Source organism: Capra hircus, chromosome 22, assembly GCF_001704415.2.
Source record: "Capra hircus breed San Clemente chromosome 22, ASM170441v1, whole genome shotgun sequence".
In the NCBI taxonomy this organism is placed as follows: Eukaryota; Metazoa; Chordata; class Mammalia; order Artiodactyla; family Bovidae; genus Capra; species Capra hircus.
In genome coordinates, this window is record NC_030829.1 from 50,888,207 (window position 1) to 50,916,194 (window position 27,988).

Consider the following 27,988-nt stretch of genomic DNA (forward strand, 5'->3'; position numbering starts at 1 on the left):
GAGTACAGTGTGGTTTATTGAAACTTATAAGGAATAAAAAGATGGTATGCATCTTAATCTCGATCTCCTTGAGTAAACTGGAGATCAATAAACTTAATGAAAGAAACATGCTTTTTAAAGTTTTATCTTTATTTGATCATTTTGAATTACAAAAGAAATACATATGTGTTGCAAAAATTCAAAAACTTTAACAAGATACAAATGGAAAGCCAAAGTCTCATATAAGCCCACTGTTCTCCAGAAATGACGCAGGGCCTGCAGCCACTCTCATTAGCTTTAAAAAAGCGGGGGGAAACAGCAGGGGAAAACAGCTGGGGGGAAGAGTGGGACTCCGTGGCTGTGACAAGTACGGCTCCCAGCATGTAGTGTGAGTCACCTGTCTTTCCATCGTGGCTTTAACACTGTTATTTCTCTGCTCACAAGAAGTCTGACCTAGTGTGTGTCCCAGAAAACATCCACTGACCCAAAAAATGCACATGTTCTCACAGCAAAAACGGATACAAATTTTTTAAAAATCCTGAGGCCCAGAAAGATCTTGGTCATGTGAAGGAAATGTTTTGAAGACCAAAAAGATGTGTTTGGGAGTCCTGCTGCCATAGCAACAGTTTTGTGCGCGCCCTTCTCCTACTGGATGTTCCGTATGGAGGGCAGTTCTCCTTGTACCAGACCCAATACCCTCCTGCTGATGCCCCACTCCCAGGCTGCTGCCCCACCTCTCCTCACACCCTCTTCACACATTTCACTCCCATGAATAAGGATGCACTTATCCTTTAGGCTCTGTCTTGGAAAGTGTCTGGTACCCAGAATGCCAGATCTGCTCCCCAGCCCTCCACTGACCGCCCCCCCCACCCCATCCAAGCCCAGCCTCTGACCCTGAAGACTCCAGGCAGGCTTTGAGAACTCTGCCATCAGCACCCCACGTGTTTTGTGATTTGTCTTTCCAACAAGACAAAAACCATCAGCCAAAGTCATTATGGGCTGGTCAGAAGCCATCATCACTGCTATCAAAACCCAGGTCATAAAGTATATTCTTCCCTGACTCCTGGGACTGAGGGGACTCTGTCCTGGGGTTGAGGTCATTGAGATCACTGAACCAGCTCATCTGGTGGTCCCCCTGGAAACTGGGTAAAAGCAGGCTGTTGTCTTGGGAGGAATGCCCGCTACGCTGCACGAGGTTCCCTTGCTCTGCCCTCGTGGTCTTACTGGGCATGACTGTTCCTTCCTGAGCAGAGCAGACTAGATTTGTGGGGCTCCCAGGGCCCCAAAGTTGCAGGGGGTGAGCAAGAGTTTCCTGCTGCCCCCAGGAGGACCTTTGTGGGCTGGAAAGTGGAGGCCGAGGATATTTAGAATTAGAAACACAGGTTTTGCTAGGCATTTGTTCCTGCCTCCTGCGTAGGGACCTCCTTCTGGGGGCTTTCCTGGGCTGCTGCTGCTGCTTGCCTTTTTTCCCTCTTTCTACAGTTATGCCTTTCTGTTCAGTCAACAACCTTTGTTCACAAGGGTCACGTGAAAATGCACCTTTAGCTTGCCATTTTTGGCTGATGTTCTTAATGCTGGTTGCAGAGTTGTTTAAGTCCTTATATCCTCGAGATATAAGCTGCGAGTCTCCTTGGGAAACTGGGTCCCTATCTTTAGGAACCTTGTGACCCAGGATGGCAGAGCCACAGTTCTCAGAGCCTGTTTTAGTAACAGAGTTCTGGCAGTTAGTCTGCACTGCCCTGTCCTTGATTTGCCTGTTTCTTTTGCCAGTTCCAACTGCCGGCTGCACAGCCTCTTCTTGGAGAGCATCCCTCTTTGATCCCTCACCCCAGACAACAAACTCCTTGGGCCCTGGGGAGCCCACACTAAGACTGCATGCAGCAGGGAGGGCCTGGGCCTGCCACATAACTGGCTTCTCAGAGGTATATTTGTCCTGCCTGGTGAAACTGAGGCTCTGTGCCAGAGGTGGTGAGGTCTGAGAGGCACTGTCTTTCACGTGTTTGGGGGTCAGAGCGATGGAGGTCAATCGCTTTAACTCTTCTAGAACACTGGGCATATTCAGCTGGCCTAAATGCTCACACAGTTGCTGAAAGTCCTTACTCTGCTGGGTAACCAAAACTTCAAGTTGCTTCAGGTTGGACTTCATTTCTATAAACTCTGCTTGTCTCTAAAGAAAGGCAGTGAAAAAGTAAGGAGTTATGGACAGTGCAACTCAGAAGGCACAATAAAATGTGTGAACAAAACAAAGGATGGGCCAGCAAGACCAAACCCTGTGCCCTGCTGGTACTATAAGCGGAAGCATGGCAACACCCTGGAGCAGGGTCCCTGGGGTCCACATGCCAGAGAACCTTGAGAAGGGAAGGGCTCCCCCTGGCCTGTTACCAAGGGGCCTGTGGTGGCCTCTGCTTTTGGCTGAAAATTTGCAATTTTAAAATGTCTCTATAGGTCTTAGTAACAAAGCCAGAAACACACACTTGAGGAGAGGGTCAGGGTCTAACACTTACAGCTTCGAGTCTCTTTTGCAAATCAAGGATGGCCTGCTCCACGTTGCCTTTGTCCTGCACTATTTCCAACATCAGACCACTCTGAGCTTTTGCAGTCTCCTGCCCTAAATACAGAACAATGACAATCACCACATGAAGACTGTGGTATGTTCCATCCTGCCTAGGCTGCTGTGGGGGAGAAGGAGGAACTGGAAGCTGGCATGGGCCACCTGAGCCTGTTCTGCCAGCACCTACTGGATCAACCTTGCTGAGGAGAGAAAGCAAGAGCAGGGTGGTTCCCCCACTGTTTCTTCTTCCCTCCCTCCCTGAGGACATCCTGGCCATAGCAGGCTCAACCTCAGCACCTGCTGGGACTCTGAAACCTACTCCCCTGGTGAGGGCACCAACTCATCTTTGGCCTGCCTTCTTGGCCCTGTCACCAGAGTGATCTTTCTAGAATGTAGTTATGATTGGTAAATTCCATGTGTCAACCAATTAGAAAAAGACTGTTTACTTGTATTTCAAGCACTGGATCCCTGCTCCTAAACTCAGTTAATGAAATATTTTTCCAGACATCTCTTGATATTTGTAGTAGAAAGCAAATGTAATTATTCTACCCTGGATGAGTTCATGAATAGCAATGTTTGGCGTCCCTGGTGGCTCAGACGGTAAAGCGTCTACGTGCAATGCGGGAGACCCAGGTTTGAGTCCTGGATCAGGAAGATCCCCTGGAGAAGGAAATGGCAATCCACTCCAGTACTCTTGCCTGGAAAATCCCATGGACGGAGGAGCCTGATAGGCTACAGTCCATGGGGTCGCAAAGAGTCGGACACGACTGAGCGACTTCACATCATCACATCATCACATCAATGTTTCTTAGAAACAGTGAACATTACCAGCCACAAAAGCAGAGAATGAAGAAGGCAAGCAAAGCATTCAATTCTAGATTCAGTGATCAGTAAGCATCAGTCTGTGATCTCACATATTCTTTCTTTGTCCCTAGGAAACACATTCAGGGTCTTCTCTTTTATTTTTCTATTTTATTTATTTATTTAGGGTCTTCTCTTTCAAAGAGCTTTTGTATTGAGCACATTACTTCCAAAATCTATCCAATTTTTTTGTTTTAATAACTATCAGCATAGGGACTTCCCTGATGGTCCAGTGGTTAAGAAGCTGCCCTGCAATGCGGGGGAACATGGGTTCAGTCCCTACTTGGGGAACTAAGATCCTACATGCCTCGGAGCAACTAGCCTCAGGCACCACAACTAGAGAGTCCATTCCACGGCAAGGAAAGATCCCAAGTGCTGGCAACTAAGACCTGACACAACCAATAAACATATATTAAAAACTATATAAAAATGCTTCCAATGAAAAATTATCAAATCGCTCCCGTGTAGACTTTATTCTCACTTCCTGGATTTAGCATTAGGAGCATTTTCTGGAGTTTTGTATTAATATATGTGCATACCCACGTGTAGGTTATAGATCCTGTGGTGTGTGTGTGTGCGCGTGTGTGTGTCTTCCGGAGAAGAGGACTCGTTTCATTTCTGCCTTGGTTATAAACAGATATTTTTAGCTTTTTAGAAAAATATGCCATTTAAAGTCCACTTCCATACTCTGGACAATCTCTTTCTTCCAAAAGTTTTCCTGTTTACACTTGGTCCAAGGCTTGGGAGAGGGCTCCAGGGTGGTTAAAAAGCTGCCTTGTGGCTGCAGAGAGGGGCTTCAGGTAGAGGCGCGGAAACCAGAGAGACTCCTCAAAGGCCACTGTGCTTGGGAGACTTGAGGGTGAGCCTACCAAAGAGATACTCGCCCAGACCTGCTTGGGGACCAGCCGGCCCACAGAGGTTAATCAGGTGGTCGCCATCTTCTTGATGAGCTTCACCTGCCTCTCCAGGAAGCGGCTCTCCCGGAAGCCACAGGCGGGTTCTGCACCGGCGGAGCCCGGGGCGCGCAGGTCGACAGAGGCCTGGTTCCGGTTCCTCTCCATGAACACAGCCGTCTCCGTAAGCGTCATGGGCCTTACCCACTTCTCTTGAGATGGCTTCGGCGCGTCCTGGAACAGGGAGCGGCCACCACACTGATTTTGCATTTTCCAGAGACGCTAACGCCCTGGTGCTTCTGCTCAGCCAGTAAGCGGAAAAAAGTGGCCCACACCCTCTAGAGAGAGGTAGGAGACGAGGTCTGCAGACGCCTGTTGACCAGGCGGTCGACAGCGGCCTCCACCTTGAGGAAATAATTGTGACAAATCTGGGAGCTCAGATGGTTGATGGGTAATAAGGAGTTAATCTCAAAAAATGGTCTTGGCTGGGCCTGGTGGCCGAGGATAGCTGAATGGCTGACTCGAAATCTGTGAGTGGAAAAAAAGTTGGAGGGTGGTCAGAGGCGAGAGCAAAGGGCATCCCTGGGTCTGTTCCATCCAAACACTGCTGAAGGAAGAGACAGATCCGCAGGACCCCTGAGTGCACTGCCAGCATACTGCCAATGTTTCTATTTTCTTTTAGGATGATTTTCTTTGTTACTTGGTTATTTGGGGGCTGCACTAGGTCTTCCTTGCCGCGAGGCTTTGTCTAGTTGCGCGGGGCTACTCTCTTGTGGCGCACAGCTTCTCACTGCGGTGGCTCTTCTCCTTGCAGAGCACAGGCTCTCAGTGCGTGGTGCCCTGGCTTCAGCAGTTGTGGTGCAGAGGTTTAGTGCCTCTTGGCATGTGGGGTCTTCCCAGACCGGGGATTTGAACCTGTGTCCTTTGCATTGGCAGGCGGGTGGTTAACCATTGGACCACCAGGGAAGCCCTCTGTTTTCTTGTCAAGATGATTCTGTGGGGTCTGAGCATTCCAGCACTGGAGTTTTCAGGCTGTTGGTGGGGCCAGGTCTTGGTACCAGGGACCTGGAATGTCTGCCTCCAGCCAGAGTTCATGCAGGACCCTGCTAAGTGGCCCCCACCACCCTTGCCCTCACCTCTCCAGGAAACCCTCCGAGACCAGCAGGGAGTCGCTGCTTTTGCCCTCCCAGCATGGAGTCTCTGTTTGCCCAGTCCTGAGGGGCTCCTGCAGTCAAGCCCCCCTGCCCTTCAAAGCCAAATGCTCTGGGGGCGCTTCCTCCCTATGCTGGACTCCCGGGCTGGGGAGCCTGGCGCAGGGCTCAGAGCTCTCGCCCGTATGGAAAACGTCTGCAATACAATGATTCTTGACTGTGGGCCCACCTGGGTGGGATGGGATTTGATCATATTGTCAGTGTGCCACTCCTACCATTTCATGGTTTCTTCTTTATGGCTTTGAATTTGACCCCCCTTTTTGGGTAGATTCCAGTCTTTTTTATTGATGTTTGTTCAGCAGTTACTTGTGATTTTGGCATGCTTGTAAAAGGAGGTGAACTGAAGGTCCTTCTACTCCCCATCACCTTGTTGTCATCCTCAAAAAAGATTTTATTTTAGAGATTCAACAAGGGCTCCATTGAGATGAGGTTGTACGCTGAAGCTTTTCCACTGATGGCCAGTGATTTCCCTTTATAGTTTTGCTCTCCCTGCTGTGCTAATGAAAGCCACCTGAGTGAAGGTCTGGAAGACTCCATGTACAAGAGGAGTTTGCTCAGTCCTCCCTTTTTATAGGGTACCCTTCCCAGTTTTCACCGACTGATCTCTCTCTGCCATAAGATGTGCCCTGGAGCAAGCCATGTGAACATAAGCACCTTGCTACCTTCATTTATCAATTAATAAATATTTCCATTCCAACATGGTTCATATAGATGGCTTTCATTCTTCTTGTGCCTTGCTCAGAAAGGCATTTCTCACTCTAAAATTATAAAAATGTTGCTCATGCTTCTTATAGTTCTATTTATAATTTAATCACCACACAGTATGTTGATTCCTGTGGAATGAATTTTGATGTATGGAGTTACCTATTTTCCAAAAGAGGTATTTTCTGATTTTGATAGTGGCCTCTCCTTTTTATTCTCCTAATGACCATACTTTTCAGTAGAATTTATACATCTTAGGTGAAAGTACTGCTGTGTACTAATTACCCCACCTAAACCCAAGGTAAAGTGGATTGTGGATGGCCTTGGCAATTCATTCTGTTCGTCTGGTTCTTGGTGTCCTCAACTGAAGAAGAAGGGGAGTTAGATTAGATGGCTTTGAGTGATCCTTCTGGTTGTACAGGCAGAGTGTGACTGGGGAAAGACTTTATGACCTCATTCTGTGAAGGTGTGAATTACATTATAAACCGAGAGAGTACTTTCACATAGTATCTGCCCCCTTCCAAACACAGTGAATGCCTACTGAAAGCCTGCAGAATGCACTGACTGGCAGCTTCGGTGCTCTAGGCTAGCTGGGCTGGGCCTAGCCATTTGACAGCAGATTTACCTGGTTCCTCTCAGTGACTGCCTACCAAGAAAGGGAATGGCTCTGGACAAGCTACTTGCGTGCCTGTTTTTAAGAATGACCTGGCTTTTAATTAATGTGATGCCACAGTGTTTTACTGTTTGCCTGGTCAGTCTTAAGCTCTGAAAGTTAAGGAACTGTCAGGAGGGAAGAATCCGGATCCCTGTGCCTACCGAGGCATGCCCATGTCTCCCTTTGCAGACTCAGCTCTCCTCTCTCTGCCGTGACCCTGTGCTGTGGCTTTGAGCTCTTCCATTCCCTGTTCTGGACTCAGCTGCAGTCCTCCTTTTTATATCAATATTTCACCCAGTGTTAAATGTGAGGAGTAAAAAGAGTGCCTGCCTTTCGGCACTTACAATGAGCTGTTTTATCATGTGAAACACCGGAAGCCGCCTTTTTCCTTCTGCTCTTTGTCTTGCATCTTCTTGTGAGGGTAACAGTCCTGGGCTTCCAGAACTGGTTTCTAAGCAAATGCACAGTGGCCCTGTGTGTGGGATACTCAGGTTGGAAGCCAGCAGACAGTACAGTGCTTCTTTGCAGACAGATGGGGATTAATTTCAAAGTTACACAAAGGCATTAATTTTTGTAAATCATGAGCAATCCATCCCTTGGCATTTGAATAAGTTGACTTCAATTTGTTTAAAGTAAAAAAAAATAAACACAGAGACAAATGCAAACAAGTGCAGATGCAGTCATCAGCTTGCTGTTGAGCTGAAAAGCTGTTGGTTCCAGGGGAAGTCTTCATCTAAGGAGACCTGTGTCATGGCTCCCTTCTGATGAATAAGGGCCTGAACCATGGTTTCACCTAAATGTAAATCACTGATTGACCGAACAGAGGACTTTACAGACCACAGACTGTAACTGAAATTGAGAAAGATGCTGTGATTCACTACAAAACAGCTGTCATTGAAGTGAAGGCAGCAAGCAGAACAGTAGGTGACTGGAGTATTTCTGACTCCTGAAGGAGTGGTATCTTTATTTCTAAGTCCTAAGAGAGCAAGGGAGCCTTTATAGACAACACAGCCAGCAGTTCATTTGAGACTCAGGGATGCCATTGATTCACTTCAGGTGGTGAGATTAGAAATCTGGCAGAACCAGCTGCCTTGAAGCAGCTGGGTTACTGGGTGGGGGATTGGTGCTTCAAAAAAGGCATGGAGGGACCAGGCATTCCCATACAGGGCTGGGGCCTGCTACCCAGTTCTGCTCCACATCTCCTCAGGGCTCATCTTATGTACCCATTCTCTCATCTGAAACACTCTGTGGAACCTCACCACTGGCAGAAACCTGACTAGGGTCAGCAAGTTCACATTCACTGCTCGCCAGCGCCCCCTGCCGATAACCTCAAACACGAGACACTCACCTGTCTTGGCCACAGTTTCCAAAGAATCCAAAATAGACTGACTTCTGGAACTGAGATGTTCCTCAGACTCTTCCACTGATGTCTGTAACTAAGAAACCCCAAATTAGGAAGTAATTCACAGGCTGTTGCCTCATTTTACTAACTTGGCAAACTGTCACTTAATGATAAAAAAAGAGTAGTTAAAATACTGCTATTTTATATGAACAAAAACCAATTATTAAACTTCTTAAAATGTAAGATGTTCTAACACCTTGAAATGTGGTATACTTACCTTGTGAATGCTTTCTTTGATATGGGAAATTAAGTTGTATAAAGTCTCACTAAAATAGAGAAAAAAAGAAAGTGAACCTTTGCAAAATATTTAAACAGTAGGTAAGAAAATTGATTCCATGAACACAGCAGGATTCTACCAGTGCAGCATCAAAACAGTGGTTGATCAGAGCTGAAGACAACCCTGAGGAATCTTAGTGCCCAGATTAGAAAAGGGGAACACTGACTTTTTGTGATCATTTCCAAAGTGAAACAAAACTTTATTCTGTTTTTTAAAATTTACTCTATATGGATCTTAAATGAGGTTGGATTTTAGCAATTCAAGTGGTTTCTATAGTAGAACACACCAGCTTTCATTTTTATGGCAACATGGCTTCAGAGGATAGTGACTTCCTATGGATAGTCAAAAATTCCTGGACATATGTTAGTCTAATGACTATTATTTTGTCTGTAAGAATGGAGGTAATTCTGGGAATGATATTGATTTTTAATGAAAAATAAATTATCATAATTATTCCTCATATATCCCACTTTTGAAAAAAATCAGACAAGGCTCATCATTAAAAATTTTTACAGAGTTTTGTTTCTTTATACAATGGATACATCAATTTTTGAACCCCAATAGAACAGCTCTTCATGCCATAGTCTTATGGATGCTCCATAAGACTGAGTTTAAAAGAGGAATTTGATAGAACCATTTCAGACTCCTACAAACCATACAGTTTTATGAATAAGATTAAGACATGACCTGAAAATAATAAAAATCTAAAATGAAAATTTAGTGAACTAAGGATAAGAACAGAATGATATTAAATTATAAAAGCAGATAATAAGAATAAGAAAAGGTACTTATAAATTAAAATAGCAGAAATTAAACAAATAGAATTAACCAGAAGATACCGTATGGAAATGTAATAGAAAACAGAAAAAAAGACAGATGAAAAACAAGTAAATATTAAAAAAAAAATTAGAGAATCAATGCAGGAGATTCAATGCTTGACCAAAATTGGAGATCCAGACAGTAAGAAGAGTGAAAATAGGCGGTTTCCCAAGGTATAATAAAAGAAAAATTCCCAGAACCAAAAGACACAAGTTTACAGGGCAAAAGGAATTCCTGCATGCCAAGGGCTTATGATGAGCCACATCAAACATTGTGCTGTCAAATTTCAGAACTCTAAGGATAATGAGAAGGTCCTAAAAGTTTGCAGAAATTTAAAAAAGCAAGTGATACATACAGGCTCAGGAATCTGCATGGCAGCAGGCCTCTTAAGAGCACCCAGAAATCTATAAGGTAGCGGAGCAACGCTTTAGAAATTTTGAACAAAAAGAACTCCTAGTCTTGTACAATGACAGCTGTGCCAGTTGCTTATAGTCATCATCTCTTCTGAGTGGTCAGGACTCAGTTTTTTAAATTAGTTCATTGAGGTATGATTAACACACAAAAAGCTGTACATATTTAACATATACAAGTTTGGAGATAAGTATACAGCCATGAAACCATCTCCACAATCTATGCCATGAATACATCTCCCACTTCAGAAAGTTTCCTTCTACCCTCTTTATTATTATTAGTGATAAGAATACTTAACAAAGATCCACCTTCTAAACAAATTTTAAAATATAGGAGTATTGTTAACTATAGACACTATGCTGTATAAGTAGCTCTCTAGAATTTATTCATCTTGTATAAACTGAAGTTTTGTACCCTTTGAGTAATACTTCCTGTTTCCCCCACACCTTCCCCACCGACAACCACCATTCAACTCTCTGCTTCTATGAATTTGACTATTTCACACTCCTCGTATAAGTGGTAGCATATAATTAGTATTTTTCCTTCTATGTCTGGCTTATTTCATTTATCATAATGTCTTCCAGGTTCATTCATGTTGTTACAAGTGACAGGATTTCCTTTTTTTTTTAAGGCTAAAGAATATTTCACTGTATGTATATACCATTTTTTCTTTCCCATTTATCCATTGATAGATATTTAGGTTAGTTCCATTCTTGGCTATTTTAAATAATGCTATGATGAACATGAGAGTGCAGATATCTCTTCAAGATCCTGATTTCAATTCCTTTGGGTATATACTTAGAAGTGGAATTGCTGGATCATGTGGTAGTTCTGTTTTTAATGTTTTGTGAAGCCTCTATACTGTTTTCTAAAATGGCTGCACTAGGGAATTCCCTGGAGGTCCAGTGGTTAAGACTCTGAGCTTTCACTGCCGAGGGCGCAGGTTTGACCTCGAGGAACTGAGATCCCCCAAGTCTTATGATGTGGCAAAAAAATTAAAGTAGCTGCACCAGTTTTCACACCCATCAACAGTGTATATGGGTTCCCTTTTCTCTATAAACTTGCCAACAGTTGTTATTAACTTTTAAGTGATACTCATTCTAATAGGTGTGAGATGATATCTAATTGTGGTTTTGATTAGCATTCCCCTGATAATTAGTGAAGCTGAGCATCTTTTCATATAACTGATGGCCATTTGAATGTCTTCTTCGGAGAACTGTCCATTCAATTCCTTTGCTCATCTTTTAATCAGGATATTTTGGGTTTATTTTGTTTGTTTTTGCGACTGGGTTGTAGTATTCCTTTAATGTTTTATATTAACCCTTTATCAGATATATGGTTTGCAAATATATTCTATCCCATAGGTTGCCTTTTCACTGTGTTGATGATTTCATTTGCTGTGCAGAAACTTTTTACTCTTATACAACATAAGTTTGAAATGCATGGGTCCACTTATATGTTGATTTTTCATTCAATAAATAGAGTTGGCCCTTTACGTTCCAGGGTTTCACATCTTCAGATTCAGCCAAACATGGACAGAAATTTCCATCTTCAATTGGTTAAATCTGTGCATTCAAAATTGAAGATATAGAGTGCCGACTATGGGACTTGAGGATCATTGGATTTTGGTATATGCAGGGACTCCTGAAACCAGTCTTCTGTGGATACTGAAGGATGCCTGTACTTGGATGTCATTTCATTTGTATATTCTTGCTTTTGTTACCTATGTAATATCCAAGACATCATTGCCAAGGCCAATGTCAAGAATGTTTTTCCCTATGTTTTCTTCTAGGTGTTCTGTGGTTTCAAGTCTCACATTTACGTCTTTAATCCATTTTGAGTTGATATTTGTGAATGGTATACGATAAAGATCCTTTTCCATTGTTTTGCATAGGGATTCAGTTTTCCCAACATCATTTGTTGAAAGATTATCATTACCTCACTGTATATTCTTGGCATTTCTCATATGTATTAAACATTTAAAACCTAACCCTCTAAATGATCCACCGAAATGATTTTATAGATGAAACAGAAATATAACCATTCAATATTATTAAATTAAAAAACAGATTGAAAATAATCCATAGGAAACAATTCCATTTTTATTTTTGAAAGTATACAAAAATAGAGCAGAGTTATATAAAACAGTGTTAATGGTGGTTCACAGAGTAAGCTGATTCAGAGGCAGACTTGAGAATCTGACAGACCCAAGATCTCTGCCCAAAACTCCTACTCAGTTTAGATGTGCTCCCTTGGATGGAGTTTTTCCTCACGCCCCCAGTCAGAACTGGAAGCCTGTCCTCAGGGCTCCCAAAGCATTTGGATGAAACCTCTACTACAGCATTTACAAATCTGTACTTAGAGTGAAAAGTCTAGATTCTTTATTTTAGGTTGTTCTCCATCTGATCCTCTTTACTGTTTGAGGAGTTCCTCAGATTAGGGATCTTGGGAAGAAGCATAGTCCCTTTCCTCCTCTTGAGGCTGAGTGCCAGGGCTTGCTTTCTGAGCTTTTCCTGAACTTGGGCTCTCCCTTCACATACATCTTGTCAGAATGGGAGTTCCCATTTTTATCCTTAAAAATACTGTGACCTCTTTCTCTGGTGGCTGTGGCTATCGTAGTAGAAAGATGGAGCTCCATGGGACGGATGAAAGGGGACTGCACTGACAGCAGTGGAGGGAAGGGTCTAGGGCACTCTGGGCAGAAGCTAGTAGGCAGCAGAATCTGCACGGGACTGATTTTGAGACTTTGTTTGGAAAGTTGTCCATGGTAGGTAGTTGTTGGCAATTGTATGACTATGGCAGAAACTTAAATTGGCCTCATTTTCTTCCTTGCAAACTGGATTCCTAATCTTCACCTGCCATGCCCTGACAACCTAGGTAGATGACATTCCATCCTCGGGAATTCCTTGGCAATCCAGTGGTTACGACTCCATGCCTTCAGTGCCGTTGGCCCAAGTTCAATCCCTGGTTGAGGAGCTAAGATCTTGCAAGCCACATGTCATGACCAAGAAAAACAAAATCCTAAAGGGAACAGAAAATACTCTTCTTCCTTCCTTCATCCATCAGCTGTCTGGAAATCTGATATAAAAGCTCCAAGCACTGTGAGGACTGAGAAGAATCATTCTTTAGGGATCTGCTAGATTCACACTGCTAGAAGGAGCCCTGGACCACACACTTCAGGATGATTTTTTGCATTAAAGAAAAATAAGCATCTTTTAAATACTTCTATTATTATTACAAGAATGAGAGTACATATGTCAATGCAGTTGAACATAATCCTAATAAAATGAACCACTTAATATCTTTCAATAATGTTTAACACTTTAAAAAATTTAAATTAACATAGGAAATTTGTATATGTATGTGTACACAGTCCTGTGAGTTTAATCACAAATTTAGGATTCATGTTAACAACCACCACAACCAGGAAATGAGACAGTATCCCCCAAACAAATCCTTCAGGCTGTCTCATTGTGATAAAGACCAGCCCACACCCCTAATCCCTGGTAATCAATCACTGACCTAATACCCATCCCTATAGTTTTGCTTTTCTCAGAATGTCATATAAATTGAATCATATAGTATATAGTCTTTGGACTGGCTTCTTTCAGCGTAGTGCCTTTGAAAGACTCTTGAGAGCACCTTGGACTTCTAGGAGATCAAAGCAGCCAATCCTCAAGGAAATCAGTCCTGAATATTCATTGGAAGGACTGATGCTGCAGCTGAAGCTCCAACACTTTGGCCATGTGATACGAAGAACTGACTCCTTAGAAAAGACCTTGATGCTGGGAAAGATTGAAGGCGGGAGGAGAAGGGGATGACAAAGGTTGAGGTGGTTGGATGGCATCTCCAACTCAATGGACATGAGTTTGAGCAAGCTCCGGGAGTTGGTGATAGACAGGGAAGCCTGGTGTGCTTCAGTCCATGTGGTCACAAAGAGTTGGACACGACTGAGCAACTGAGCTGAACTGAACTGAGTGCCTTTAAGGTTCATCTATGTTGTTGTATAGCAATAGTTTACTCCTTTTCATTGTTGAGTAGTGTTCCATTGTATGGACGTACCATAGTTTATCCATTCATACATTGAAGGACATTTGGGTTGTGCCCAGTTCTTGGTGATTATGAACAAGGCTACAATAAACTTTATTGTATAGACTTTTATGAAAACATAAGTTTTCATTTATCTAGGAGTAGAACTGCAGAGGCAGATAGTAAATTGTTTAATTTTATAAGAAACTGACAAACTTTTCCAAAGGGGCTGTATCATTTTGCATATCCACCAGCAAGATTTCCATTTGGTCTATATTCTTGCCCAGCATTGTCAATTTTTGTCTGTTTTATTTTTAGTCACATTAATATATGAGTAGTAATCTCATCTCATAATATCTCGAGAGTCCCTTGGACTGAAAGGAGATCCAACCAGTCCATTCTAAAGGAGATCACCCCTGGGTGTTCTTTGGAAGGAATGATGCTAAAGCTGAAATTCCAGTACTTTGGCCACCTCATGCAAAGAGTTGACTCATTGGAAAAGACTCTGATGCTGGGAGGGATTTGGGGCAGGAGGAAAAGGGGACGACAGAGGATGAGATGGCTGGATGGCATCACTGACTCGATGGACGTGGGTCTGAGTAAACTCTGGGAGTTGGTGATGGACAGGGAGGCCTGGCGTGCTGCGATTCATGGGGTCGCAAAGAGTAGGACACGACTGAGCAACTGAACTGAATATCATCTGCTCATATTAGTAATGTCATTGTGATTTTAATTTGTATTTTCAAAATAGCTAATGGTGTTGAGAAATTTTTCATGTATTTGCCATCCATATGTTTTATTTGATGAAGTGTCTGCTAAAATTTTTTTCCCATTTTTTAAATTCAGTTGCTTGTTTCCTACTGTTGAGTTTTAAGAGTTCTTGATATATTCTGGATACAAGTCCTTTGTTGAAAATGTGGTTTGCAAATATTTTTTCCAGTCTGTAGCTTGTCTTTTCATTTTCTTAACAGTGTCTGTCACAGAGCAAACATCTTACATTTTGGTTAAAAACAAAACCCCAGAAATCTTAAGGCTAGGCTATCATACTTCAAATTCAAGTTCCCTTCCTCAATCTACCTGCTACTATTTATTTTTTAGAGTCCTCAGATGCTACATGCACACATCAGGGCTTGGTTGCATTCACTGGGAGCAATAGGATGTTGTATGCTTATTCTATCTTACTCAGAACCAGAAGCCATTCCAATACCCTCTTAATAAATTCCTTTTTCATTTAAATAGTTACTTCTGTTGCTCATAACTATTAACTCTGGCTCACTTGTTAATTTATCCATCACATACCTGTTTCCTTAACAAGACTGAGAACTTCAAAGACAGGTACCGTTATTCCTCCCCTTGGGATCCCCAGTGTGCCCTATTGAGCCTAGCACAGCATTTATTGAGTGAGTGAATGAACAAGTTTCACTGTGGTGATCCCCAATCTTGAAAGAATATGGCCCATTTTATAACTTCCTTGTGGTCCTTAGGTTATTCATTAGTTATGAGACTTATCTGTTTTCTCAAACATGACTGATTAAAAAATAATAATCTGGGTAATGAACATCCCATTGTCTGGTATGCCCAGCATCCACCTCTAATGGAGAATTGTTTCTTTTTGTATCCAATAAGTGATTATGATGAGAACTTCAAGTCATACCCCCCTCTTCACTCACCCCTCAATAACCAAATAAACAAATCCATCAGAAGCTTTCACTAGGATTTTCAAATTGTAACTAAGGCGTGAGAGTCTATTTTTCTGTGTTAGTAGGAAGCTGGTCTCTAGTAGGAGAGAATGAAGCATAGATGGGGAGGGAAGCACAGAAAAGAGACAGATTCTGATTTCATTTCATTCTCTGTCCTTCCCAGATTGTTGTTAAGAGGGCTAATATATCCTCCTTTTTATCCAGGCTAGTTTATTTCCTATCAAAAGAGTTATAACAAATGCAATGTGAATGAGTAAGGCTTCTTTTGAGATTTTTTTTAACCTCATATGCTCTTTCTACTCATTTGGGAAAACATGTACTTTCAAAACAAAATATGTAAATACATGTTTTATTGATTAGTAGCATCTCTTATGTTAACTCTGTACCATGCCTTATCACTTTCCTGCTTCCAGATTTACAATGGTGTACTTTCTCTCTCTCATTTAAACATTTGTCACTCTTCATCACATTTCTGACAAGCACTTATTGACAGAAAACAGCAATCTAAAATGGGATTTGTTTTTGCCAGAATTTATGAAAATTATGATTTTTGCTTAGCGTTTAAATCAATATCATAAACTTGAAATTTTTTTAATGGAAAAGAGGATCTTCAGTGTCCTTATCTATTCTTTCTGTGTAAATACTATAATTTTTTGCCATCTTGTAAATAATTGTTAACAGAAACTCATTTCTGGGAATTCCTTGGTGGTCCAGTGGTTACATCTCCACGCTCTCAATGCTGAGGGCCTCGATTCAATCCCTGGTCTGGGGATTAACATCCCACAAGTCATGCAGCCCAAAAAAAAGGAAAAGAAAATAAATAAACTCATTTCACTACAAAAAAAGCAAAGGAAATGAAAAATGAAATAAAGATATGAAGGAAGGGAGGGAAAGAGAGAGGGAAGAAGGAAATATCAAGAACTCAATATTTCCAAAAGTTTTTTTAGTGACAGAAATTATGATCAAACAAAATAATATAATCCAAAAGCCCAGAGAACAAAAGCTTACGACTAATTTATTTGAAGCAGTAAGATGAGAGGGGCCTGCTCATGTGTAGTACTGTACCATCGTTACGAATCCTAGAGCCTAGATTCCTAGAGAAAAGAAATCTGTCAACATTTGGAAAGTGTTTACTTACCAGCAGAATCAAACACTTCAAATAGAGTATTTTGCTTTTATCACTAAAGGAATATAGGTATACTGTGGAGAATATACCTAATCTTTTAAAGAATTCCTATCTAGAATTCTTTAAGAAATTCTGGCTCCTAATGCAGTTGACACAGAGATATGAGTTTTCCCTGGATCGGGAAGATCCCCTGGAGAAGGAAATGGCAACCCACTCCAGTAATCTTGCCTGGAAAATCCCATGGACAGAGGAACCTGATGGGCTACAGTCTGTGGGAACACAAAGAGTCAGACACGACTGAGCAACTAAACAGCAAAAACATGGAAGTATTAGTGGTGATGCTACATGACACATCTTTACTGTTACAGAAAGAATAGAGTATGTTTCTGCTCGGGTGTTACAACCTCTATGATAACTAAGGATGTCCTCATAATAACTTACTATGGAGAAATGAACAAGTTAATCTCCTCAGTGACAGCAACGTATTTATTTACAAATTAATGTAGTAGTCCTAAATGTGCTTATATATATATAATATATATATAAAACAAATAAGAATATGTATAAAATGTAGGCTATATCTTTAAAAATACCAGCATTTCAAAGTAAGAAAATCAGCCTGAACTATGATTTAATAATTCATGTGCTATATTCTTGACCCTGAAACAAATGTTAACTAACTTCCTAAGTCTGATGATCTGAAGAAAAAGGACAGAATTTTAGGCAGAATAAACCTAACATTACTTGAATATTACATTTCTCTAAGAAGTCCTTTAGCTTAATATTCAGAGACACCAAAACTGTGGCAGCCTAAGAAAGCAAATAAAGAGTAATTACTAGACGGGCTGTAAAAGTAAGAATACTATCATGCTGAAACTGAATTATTCAACTACTGACATTCCATTTGCTATTTCACTCAGAAAAGAGAAGCTGTCTCATCCACTTGAAAGGTTTTTGTGTACCTGTCACATTTGTCTTTTGCACTTTTCTTTTTCTCCTCAAACTGTTCCAAGAGGCCTTTTGGTTTTCCAAGAGACAAAGGAAGAGGAAACAAGCCTCCATCTTTTGTATCTCCTCCAAGCAGCTGGGGTTTTGTTTGGTACTTTGTGAAAATACTAGGTTCACTCTGTTCAGTGGAAAAGAAAAACATCATAGCATTTCACACATAAAAATGTTTATAGAATTCACTATTTTCTATACAAAGCAGAGTTACACTTAAGTGCAAACTATAATACTAAAATGCAATGCAGCTTGTAGTATTTCCTTTTTATTTCATATGTACCAGAAAATTATATTAAAGAAAAGCAACTCTTTTTACTAGTATAATTTCTGCCTTACCAGCTCAGAGATATTTAAAATGTTAGCTAAAATGGCTTAAAATCAATTGTATAAGTTTAAAGGGAACAACAGAAAATTATGCTGTGTTGAGATAATGTGTTAAAGTTTTTATATTAATAAGTTTAACTCAAGTTGTTGTTGCGCAGTTGCTGATGAACTAGACATACTGATAAGTTTGACATATAATGTAAATGGCACATGGTAAGCCATTTCCTGCATTCCAAAGCAAAACTTACTCTGAAACTTTCAGGTAGTACACTTACTCCTTCATATCACTGGGTACCAATTTTTGTACTAAAATACTTATCTCAGAGCATACTTTACTAAGTTACAGGAGTGACCTATTCTTATTAAGTCTATCTGATGCAGTTAAGTCTGTGTATAAAGTTAAATCTGGTTCTAGACCAAAATAAATAAATTGAAAAAAAATATTTCTGACTCACAAAAGAAAACAAGCTGATCTCCAAAAAACCAAGAGATTCTGGCCCTCGGGCTTCCCTTGTGGCTCAGCTGATAAAGAATCCACCTGCAATGCAGGAGACCTGGGTTTGATCCCTAGGTTGGGAAGATCCCCTGGAGAAGGGGATGGCTACCCACTCTAGTATTCTGGCCTGGAGAATTCCATGAACTGTATAGTCCATGGGGTTGCAAAGAGTCGGACACAACTGAGTGACTTTTACTTTCACATTTTCTGGCCCTTATTCATCAACTTAGCCCTCAGTATCCTCATCTCCTTCTTCAAGGAGTTAATGACTAAATCCACAAAGCATCTGATGTTTCTTAGGAAAAAAAAGTCCATATAGAATAATATTTATATTACTTTGTCCCTATTTTTCTAAAGTTCTTTTTTATTACTGAATATCCACAAACAATAATATGACAAGCCTTAGAAAATGTCATGTCATATTTGGCGCTCCCTAGGAGTGGTCAAAGCACTGGAGATGTTCTGTGTTGCTTTAGTAATAGAAGAAAATGCAAATATAAATGTTGTCCATTTCAGACTACCAAGTCAAATGAATCACCAATCAAACACAAATCTATTTAGGGCAGTGATCCTTAGAGGTGTACAATTCTAAAATATAATCCAGCAGAATAAGTCATCTTTACAGTTTATCTCCATAATGACTGTGAAACATGTGCAGAGAAATTCTGGAATTCAAACTCACATCCAGAGAATTCTGTTGTGACTGTTTTGGATGTCTCAAGTGGACTTCAGAGTCCAAGGCCGTTGACAGAGTCTGTGAACTTTCTGGACAGAACTGGGATCCAAAAAGGAACTGGGAATCGCTGAGATTGGAGTAATCAGTCTGATTGTTATTCAAGTTAGATGACTTAGTGCCCCTGAAATTAAGCAAGAAGATAAAAGTATATCAAGTAGACAAACAATCCTGAACAAATGAAAACCATAACTCAAAATTATTTCAGAATATTCTGGGCAGAATGCTAGCTTTTTTTGACTTCCTAGTCCCCTGCACACTGCCAGTACTACCTGTAAAGAAAGAAGGAAATTTTGAATGCCAGACATTTTGATTACAACAACCTAGGAACAATCAGATGGAAATTCAGACATTAAGGGCTAACACCATTATTTCTTGTACAAGATTATGGGCTTTAACACCATTTTGAAGATCAAAGGTCATAAAATCTTTAGGGATTAAGAAAACATTTTAAAAGGTTGAATTTGTTTATCAGTAAGGGAACAGATTAGAAATAAAATACAGCTTATGCATATAACTGGTTCAGTAGTCAGAATTAATAAACTAGATTTACATATAACTACATGGATAAGTCTTAGAAACATAATTTTGAGTGAAGAAAAATAAAAATGTAATGAACTCTCTCATGTATTAACATAATTTATAAGCCTACATCATACATATCAAACAAGTATGTAATTGAGTATGTAGAAAATTAACGGGAAGGATACACATTAACTCCCCTAGAATGTGTGTCTGTAGGGAAGGAAAGGAGCAGGACTGGAGGGAGAGAAGACGCTATAATACACAACCACAATATAGACCTAGATATGGACTGAATGTGTGTGTCCTCCCAAAATTTATGTTGGAACCCTAATCTCTATTTTGATGAGTTTTGGAAATAGGGCCTTTAGGAAGTAATTAGGATTAGATGAAGTAAGGAGGATGGGACCCTCCTGATGAGATTAGTGTCCTGATAAGAACAGACACCAAAGAGCTTACCCTCATTCTTTCTCCATCATGTGAGGACACAGAAAAAGGCAATTATCTGCAAGCCAAGAAGGGAGTCTTCACCAAAAACCAATCATGCTGGCATAGGACTTTCAATTCTAAGACTTTTCAATCTCCAGAACTGTGAGAAAATAACTTTCTGTTGTTTAAGCCATCCAGTTTATTGTACTTTGTTGTGGCAACCCAAGCAGACTAATATAGGTCTCATACAGACTGAAGAATATGATCAACTCAGATTTGCACACAGAAAGATCCATTAAGCACTGTATTATTCCCTTTTGCACTTTAGTGTCTTATCCTTGCTTGTTTTAAATACTTCTAGCTGTGGACCTCCAACTTGCTTCCCATGGATACCTATGCCAGTCTAAATCTCACATTTGAAGGGGATAATGATATTGATAATGATACAATCACACTTGAATACAGTGCACTGAGTCTATAGCACATAAGTGGATAGACAAAACATATAGTCTCCAAGTTTTTACTTGAAAGACATCTCAATAACAGTTTGTTACTTAATGCTGTTGTATAACCCAAGAAAACATCCTTTTCATTAAAACACACAGGCAGATCATTCCTTTTCCAAATGCTAAATTTAAAATAGATAGCACATAAGTACATATTCTAAGCCAAAGGAATCATTATATATTAATACAAGAAAGAGAGAAACCCTACTTGTTCAGAACAGAGAAGAGAAATTATTTTGACTCATAGAATCATTTTCTAAGATTAGCTAAGATAATGGGCTACACACATATATTATAATATGGTTTGCATAATCATTGCTCAAAATAGCTAAATAGTTCTCTGTGACTCTGTTCTTAGGTCAAAGAGAATAATTAGCTGGGCTGGAAAAGAAACAGCTCTGTGAGCCTACAGAAGTCATGTAGGATTTATGTCTTCAAGCTATGATCTGGAATTAAACATATATTTTTTCCCCTACTCTGTATCAACTGTAAGCCTTTTTTTTACTTTTCAAGGAAAAAAAAAGAACAATGTGTTAGGTTTTTTGCTGTCTTTAGGAAGGTGTTAGGAGGAAAAAAAACTATTCAAAGATTAAAGTGAAAGTGAAGTCGCTCAGTGTCTGACTCTTTGCGACCCCGTGGACTGTAGCCCACCGAGCTCCTCTGTCCATGGGGATTCTCCAGGCAAGAGTACTGGAGTGGGCTGCCATTTCCTTCTCCAGGGGATCTTCCAGACCCAGGGATCGAACCCAGTTCTCCCACATTGCGGGCAGATGCATTAACCTCTGAGCCACCAGGTTAAAGCATGCAAAAAACAATTTGAAATCCCTCCATATATACCACTTCTGGGGCACACCCACCAAGCTAGCAATAACAGGCCCTTCTGCATGGCTAGAGGACACCAATCTAAGTACTTCAGTGGAGTGGTAGAGGGAGCAGTATTTCAATGAGCCCTGTTAGCAGTTGGAGTGGTTCTTAATTTCATGGTACCTATGAATTGTACGACACAGCTGAATACATTGTCTTGAGTTTGCTCCTTGCTGTTTCAGTAGCAATTGCTCCAAATGAGGTAAGAGTTTCTAGATGTTGGACCATGTCTAACTCTCACAGGCCTCATAGTCCCTAGGTCTGGTGCTAGACAGTCATTGTTCAATTAACACACATAGCTGAATTGATATTAATTTTATAATCAGAAAATAGGCAAAGGGAGAAGACAGGATGAGGGGGTTACAGTGGTGACAAACAAGGGGAAGAAGCTATACGGGGTAACTCTATTACTATAAACCCATACGAAGGGGAGCCTGTTTTCATGAAATCAATCCTCTCAAGTAGAAGAATACATAATCAGAAAACTTACCCGGAGCCTGAGGGGATACTGAACATATCTTTGATATTCCAGACATTAAAATTCATGTCTTATGATTATTCCTTTTAAAAAGAGAGGAACATTCATTTAAAAGGTTAACACAGTACTTTTTCCAAAGATTACTTTACAATGACTGTTATATGTAGATGAGGGCATTTCAGCAGTTATATTCTCATCCAGTTGGTGAAAATTCCCATTACATATCTGCCAGAAGTAGGTTTTGTGTTGTTTTTTTTTTCTTGCAGTTAAATTGCATGCAAATACCAGAGCCCAAACCCAGCTACCTGTAAAAAAGTAAATTTGCCTTCTATCCTTTGCTTTCTCGTTTCTTGTTCTGCCACCTCTACTAATAATCTGCTTTTAGAAAAAGACCAATAAACCCCTCTTTCATTGCCTGATACAATGAATAACTTAATTTATAACCTTTCCCAAAAAGACTAGTTCTCCTCAGTCCATAGGATGTTGGAATGCCAAAAAAGCTGTGGAATTTGGGCAGTAAGAAGCTGGTTGAAGAATAAGTGCTTTGGGCAAAAGTGTCTTCCCACACCTTTTACAGAAGTTTCCTACTCCGCTCACTGCCAATCTAACATACTACATAATACAGTTCATATGATGATCATAGAGCCTGGATTTTATGAAACAAGCCCAATTTTCAATTTTGTCTCCTTGATCCCAGAGAACATTCATATGTATAGGATTGTATATTACCACTGAGAGCATCAGAAAATGATACCCACACATATGAGATCCCCAATATAGATCTAGATAAGATGAAGCATAAGTTCTGAACAAATACAGGTAGTTTGGTATACACTTAATATAATTTAACCTTGTTTAATTTATTACACTGAAGTTTTCTAACTTTCTAAAACATTACACGCATTTGTGTGTTTATAAGCATTTGTTTTGCAAGAAAGTTAAGTCAACAGACCACAGAATCAAGGGGCTAAAGGTAGTACTACTTTCACAGTATCTACTACGTGCTAGGCACAGTGCTAGACACATTGCAGAATATAAGCTTAATGATTTTGTGAGGCAGATTTTGTTATCCCCACTTAAAAGCTTGTGAAGACTCAGATAGGCTAAATAATTAGCTCAAATTCTAATAATTCTTGATAAATAGGTTCTGTGCCAGATGGACCTTTGTTGGCAAAGTAATGTCTTTGCTTTTACTTTGCCAACAAAGGTCCGTCTGGTCAAGGCTATGGTTTTTCCAGTGGTCATGTATGGATGTGAGAGTTGGACTGTGAAGAAAGGTGAGCACTGAAGAATTGATGCTTTTGAACTGTGGTGTTGGAAAAGACTGTTGAGAGTCCCTTGGACTGCAAGGAGACCCAACCAGTCCATTCTGAAGGAGATCAGCCCTGGGATTTCTTTGGAGGGAATGATGCTGAAGCTGAAACTTCAGTACTTTGGCCACCTCATGCGAAGAGTTGACTCATTGGAAAAGACTCTGATGCTGGGAGGGATTTGGGGCGGGAGGAGAGGGGGACAACAGAGGATGAGAGGGCTGGATGGCATCACTGACTCGATGGACGTGGGTCTGAGTGAACTCTGGGAGTTGGTGATGGACAGGGAGGCCTGGCGTGCTGCAGTTCATGGGGTCGCAGAGTCGGATACGACTGAGCGACTGAACTGAACTGATGCTAGATCATTTGAGATGAAAACTGAAGAAAATTCATTTTAAAAACTGGCAATATTGTCCAGATGGGTTCACAGGTAAATTCTACCAATTCATTTATAGAAGAAACCATACTAATTCTGCATAACATCACCCAAGAGGTAGCAGAAGGAACACTTTCTAGCTCATTCTATGAGGACAGCATTATGCTAATAATATAACCAGACAAAAACATTACAAAAAAAGAAGACTACAGACCAGTGTCTCTCATGAACATACATGCAAAGTCCTCATCAAATTATTAGCAAACTGAATCCAACAATGCATAGAAAGAATTATACACAACAGGAGATGCAAGCAAGGCTAGTTCAGCATTTGAAAATCAATTAATCTAATCCATTAGGATTATAGGACTGTTATTGAAGCTGAAACTCTAATACTTTGGCCACCTGATGCAAAGAACTGACACATTTGAAAAGATCCTGATGCTGGGAAAGATTGAAAGCAGGAGGAGAAGGGGACGACAGAGGATGAGATAGATGGTTGGATGGCATCACCGGCTCAATGGACATGAGTGTGAGTAAACTCCAGGAGTTGGTGATGGACAGGGAGACCTGGCGTACTGCAGTCCCCGGGGCCACAGAGTCAGACACGACTGAGAGACTGAACTGAACTGCTAATTCATTACATCAACAGGCTAAAGAAGTTAAAAAGTATACAACCATATTGATACAAAAAAGCATTTGATAAAATCCAACACCCATTCATGATAAAAAACTCTCAGCAAAGTAAAAAAACAGAAATTTCCTCAACTTGATAGAAAACATCTACCCCCAAACCCAAAGTTAACATCATACTTTTTAAAAATTTTTTCATTGGGACATAGTTGATTTACAATATTGTGCTAACATTACCACTTAATGGTCAGAAACTAAAAATCTTCCCACTAAAATCAGGAACAACGCAAGATGTTTCCTCACATCTCATCACATAAATTGGCACAGGATTAGATAGACAAACCAGTAGAATAGAACAGTGCAATAAATCTTTCTGAAAATGGAAATTATGTTTATGATAAAGGTAGTATCTCAAATTTGTTGGGGAGAGATAAACATTTTAAAGTAGAGTTGGGATAACTGAATAGATATATGAAAAAAAAATCAGATCTAGTCCGTTTACCGTATGTTACAAAATATTACAAATCAATCAGAGATAAATATGAAACCATAAAAGCACTGGGATGGAGGAAACTGGTAAATTTCTCTATAGCCTGAAAGTGGGGAAAACTTTGACTCAAAAAGTCCAGAAGAAAAAAACTGACAAATCTGACTACATAACATTTTTAAAAAGAAAATTTTATATCACACTACAAATCTTACAGAAAATGGTCAGGACATCTGAGCCAATGGTTCACAGTAAAAGAAACACAAAAGCCCTTATATGGGAATTCCCTGGCTGTCCAGTGGTTAGGACTCTGAGCTTCCACTGCAGGGAGCACAGGTTCGATCCCTGGTCAGGGAACTAGGATCCTGCATGCCAAAGTGGTGAGGCCAAAACCATCATCATCATCATCATCATCATCACTGTCTTTTCCCTGCTTTTTGTCTACCCTATCATCGTAATACATTATATAGTTTATTAATTTATCATATTTTGTCTCTCAGCATGCACACCCATGCCTACCAGAATGTAGTTTTAAGCTCTTTGAAGATAGGAATTTTTGTCTGTTTTGTTCACTGCTGCTGCTGCTGCTGCTGCTGCTGCTGCTAAGTCGCTTCATTCAAGTCCGACTGTGCAACGTACCTTCAGAATCTACAAATTGTGCCTAGCAAATAATAAGTGCTGGCAAATAATACAAAATATTATTAAATGAGTAAATGGGAACTAAATTAGGACAATGGAGCAAAACTTTCCAAATATCCATAAATTTAAAACACATTGTTTTCAATTATTACATTTAAGTCCCTGGATCATCACAGACTTTATTATATATTTTAATAAAGGAGATAAAGTAAATATGGGATTCCTGATCCTCATGTTTGGGGCTTCCCTAGTGGCTCGGATGGTAAAGAATCTGCCTGCAATGCAGGAGAGACCTGGGTTGGATTCCTGGATCGGGAAGATCTGGAGTAGGAAATGGCAACCCACTCCAGTATTTTTGCCTGGAGAATTCCATGGACAGAGCAGCCTTACAGGCTACAGTCTATGGGGTCTGTATGTCCGAGTTTTTTTTGATAGCCCAAGTTTTTTTTCTTTCATCCACACTAGCAGAATTTCCTCCATCTAAAGTGTAGATTTAGAATCTAGACACTTTTATACATATCACTACAAGCTCATTTTTTACAAGGTTATTATAACTACATATAGATAATAAATCCTCTATTGTTTTTCACTTCTGTTTATGCTGATAGAGTAATTTATATAACCTGTTGTTTGGGGTTTAGAATAACTTACTCCCCAGGTTCCAGACCTAACTTACTCTTAAGAAGTTTCTTAAATATGGTTGAAGAAATTCCATGGTTATACCAATTGTCCTTAACGGCCACCTGGTGCTTGATGTGCCAGGAGTCTCAGTTTACCTGTCCTCTGTGCATTCACCTGTCACCATGCTATTTGTATACATGCTTTTATATTCTCAGAGGCTAGAAATCCCATCTACAAAAATCCGTCTCCTCACAGATAACTAGTATAACACTAGTAATGAAGAGGTAGTCATTCTTAGTTGGACCTTAGCTATTTTAAGGTAAATGAAAACTGAAATGCACATATTAACAACTTAACAAGGGCTGAGTTCCCTCCTTCTCTCATCCCCCAATCCCATTAAAGGAAGCAGAAAAGGAAGGGAAAGGTTTCAGTGCAAGTGACTATTTCCACAAGAAGGGCCTTGGCATGGTTATGTGCAGGGAGGAATATATGGGGCTGAAGAGGGTGTGTCGTGAGGGGCTCCGAGCCCTCCCATCTGACCCCATCTTCAACTAAGAGAATCCTGAGATCGCACTGCAGGGTCCTCCAAGTGCCTCTATTGGCCACAGGAAAAACTAGTCTCTCTCTGGCCTCCACCAGGCCTGCCTCAACCTCGGTATAGTCGCTCTTTCTCATTTTGTCTCTTCTACCAGGAGACATGCTCTGGGATCGTAGACTAAATAAGTCATTCCTTGTCCTTTCCAGACCCCGCCAAGGGATTTCCTGTCATAATAATCAGTGACCAATCCCAGTGGGTTTCCCTGGGTTCCGGTTCATCCTGACTTCGGGGGCGGACTCTTCCTGGTCTCCGAGGCAGGCCGGGAGGCCTTCGTCCCCAAAGAATCTGACGAAAACAGCTCCCCAAGGAAGCTGAAGTCAAGTCCCTTGAAGAGCCAGGGTGGTCTTTCCTCACAGAGAAAGAAAGGGCTAACCCTAATCCTAACACCCCCACCACCACCTCCCATCCCCCATCCCCCGACCCCCGTCCCCCGATACCACCCCACCCCCGTCCCCCGAACCGACCCCCCCACCCCGTCCCACAACCCCCCAACCCCGCCGTCCCCCGACTCCCCACCCCCCACCCACCAGGCTCCAGCCTGCCCTGCCCAACCCCCTCCTGCCTCCACCTCTGAGGGCCTGCACGCGCCTGATCTAGAGGCCGCTTGCTCCCGAGGAGGTTGCCTAAGCTGTGTGGCCACGCCCCCAGCATGCGCTCGGACCAATGAGCGCACTCCCTTCCCCTGGGCCCCGCTCCTGCCGCAGCAAGCTGCTAACGGTTTTAACGGTCCTAATAGTTTGAACTGTGAAGCCTTTAATTGTGGGCCAGGTCTGCTGACCTACATTTCGCCACATACTGCAGTGCAACACCCAGCCCACACACACCTGACGAGATGGACCCTCACACCTGCATACTCATACCCTGCTGTCCACCCTGAATCCCCTCGCTGATACAGACGCTCTCAGATGCTCTCACCTTAATGCACAATAGTTATAGATGGCTGTCTAAGCCGTGAAGTGGCTTGAGATCACCAATGAAGGAGTATGAATGGAAAACAGATTGTACTGAGTCCCAAGACACGCAAAGTTTAGAGGCTTCAATGAGGAAAAAGCAGCAAAGGAATCAGAGTAGGAGTGGTCAGGGATAGGGGAGGAACACGAGCAGTGACTGAGGAGCTGTGGAAGCCTCCGGGACTATCCATCAAAGAGGAAGGTAAGTGTCAGATGCTGCTGATGAATCAAGGAAAATGAGAATTAACTACTGGTGACCTTGACAGGAGCAGTTTTAGTGATGTAGTGGGGACAAAAACCTGATTGGTATTTGGTTTCAAAAGACTTAGCTGATAAAAGACTGGTACATAAAATGGATTTCAAATTACTCAATAGGAAAAAACTTTGAAGATCAGAACACCTCT

At 41.1% G+C, this 27,988-nt stretch overlaps 1 protein-coding gene across 2 annotated transcripts; it reads right to left on the reverse strand.

Moving 5' to 3' along the window:
* CCDC36 (coiled-coil domain containing 36) lies at positions 139-27,780 on the reverse strand. 2 transcript variants are annotated; one of them, XM_005695963.3, is made up of 9 exons: positions 27,203-27,780; positions 25,296-25,454; positions 21,983-22,053; positions 19,121-19,295; positions 17,579-17,742; positions 8,472-8,520; positions 8,201-8,288; positions 2,484-2,587; positions 139-2,146 (listed from the first exon to the last, which is right to left on the reverse strand). In XM_005695963.3, exons 3-9 carry the CDS (start codon positions 22,036-22,038, stop codon positions 983-985), a joined length of 1,800 nt encoding a protein of 599 aa, XP_005696020.1. In that variant the 5' UTR covers positions 22,039-22,053; positions 25,296-25,454; positions 27,203-27,780; the 3' UTR covers positions 139-982. The 2 variants fall into 2 exon arrangements, with proteins under 2 accessions (XP_005696020.1, XP_017922124.1); XM_018066635.1 differs by lacking the exon at positions 27,203-27,780 and having other exon boundaries at positions 25,296-25,588.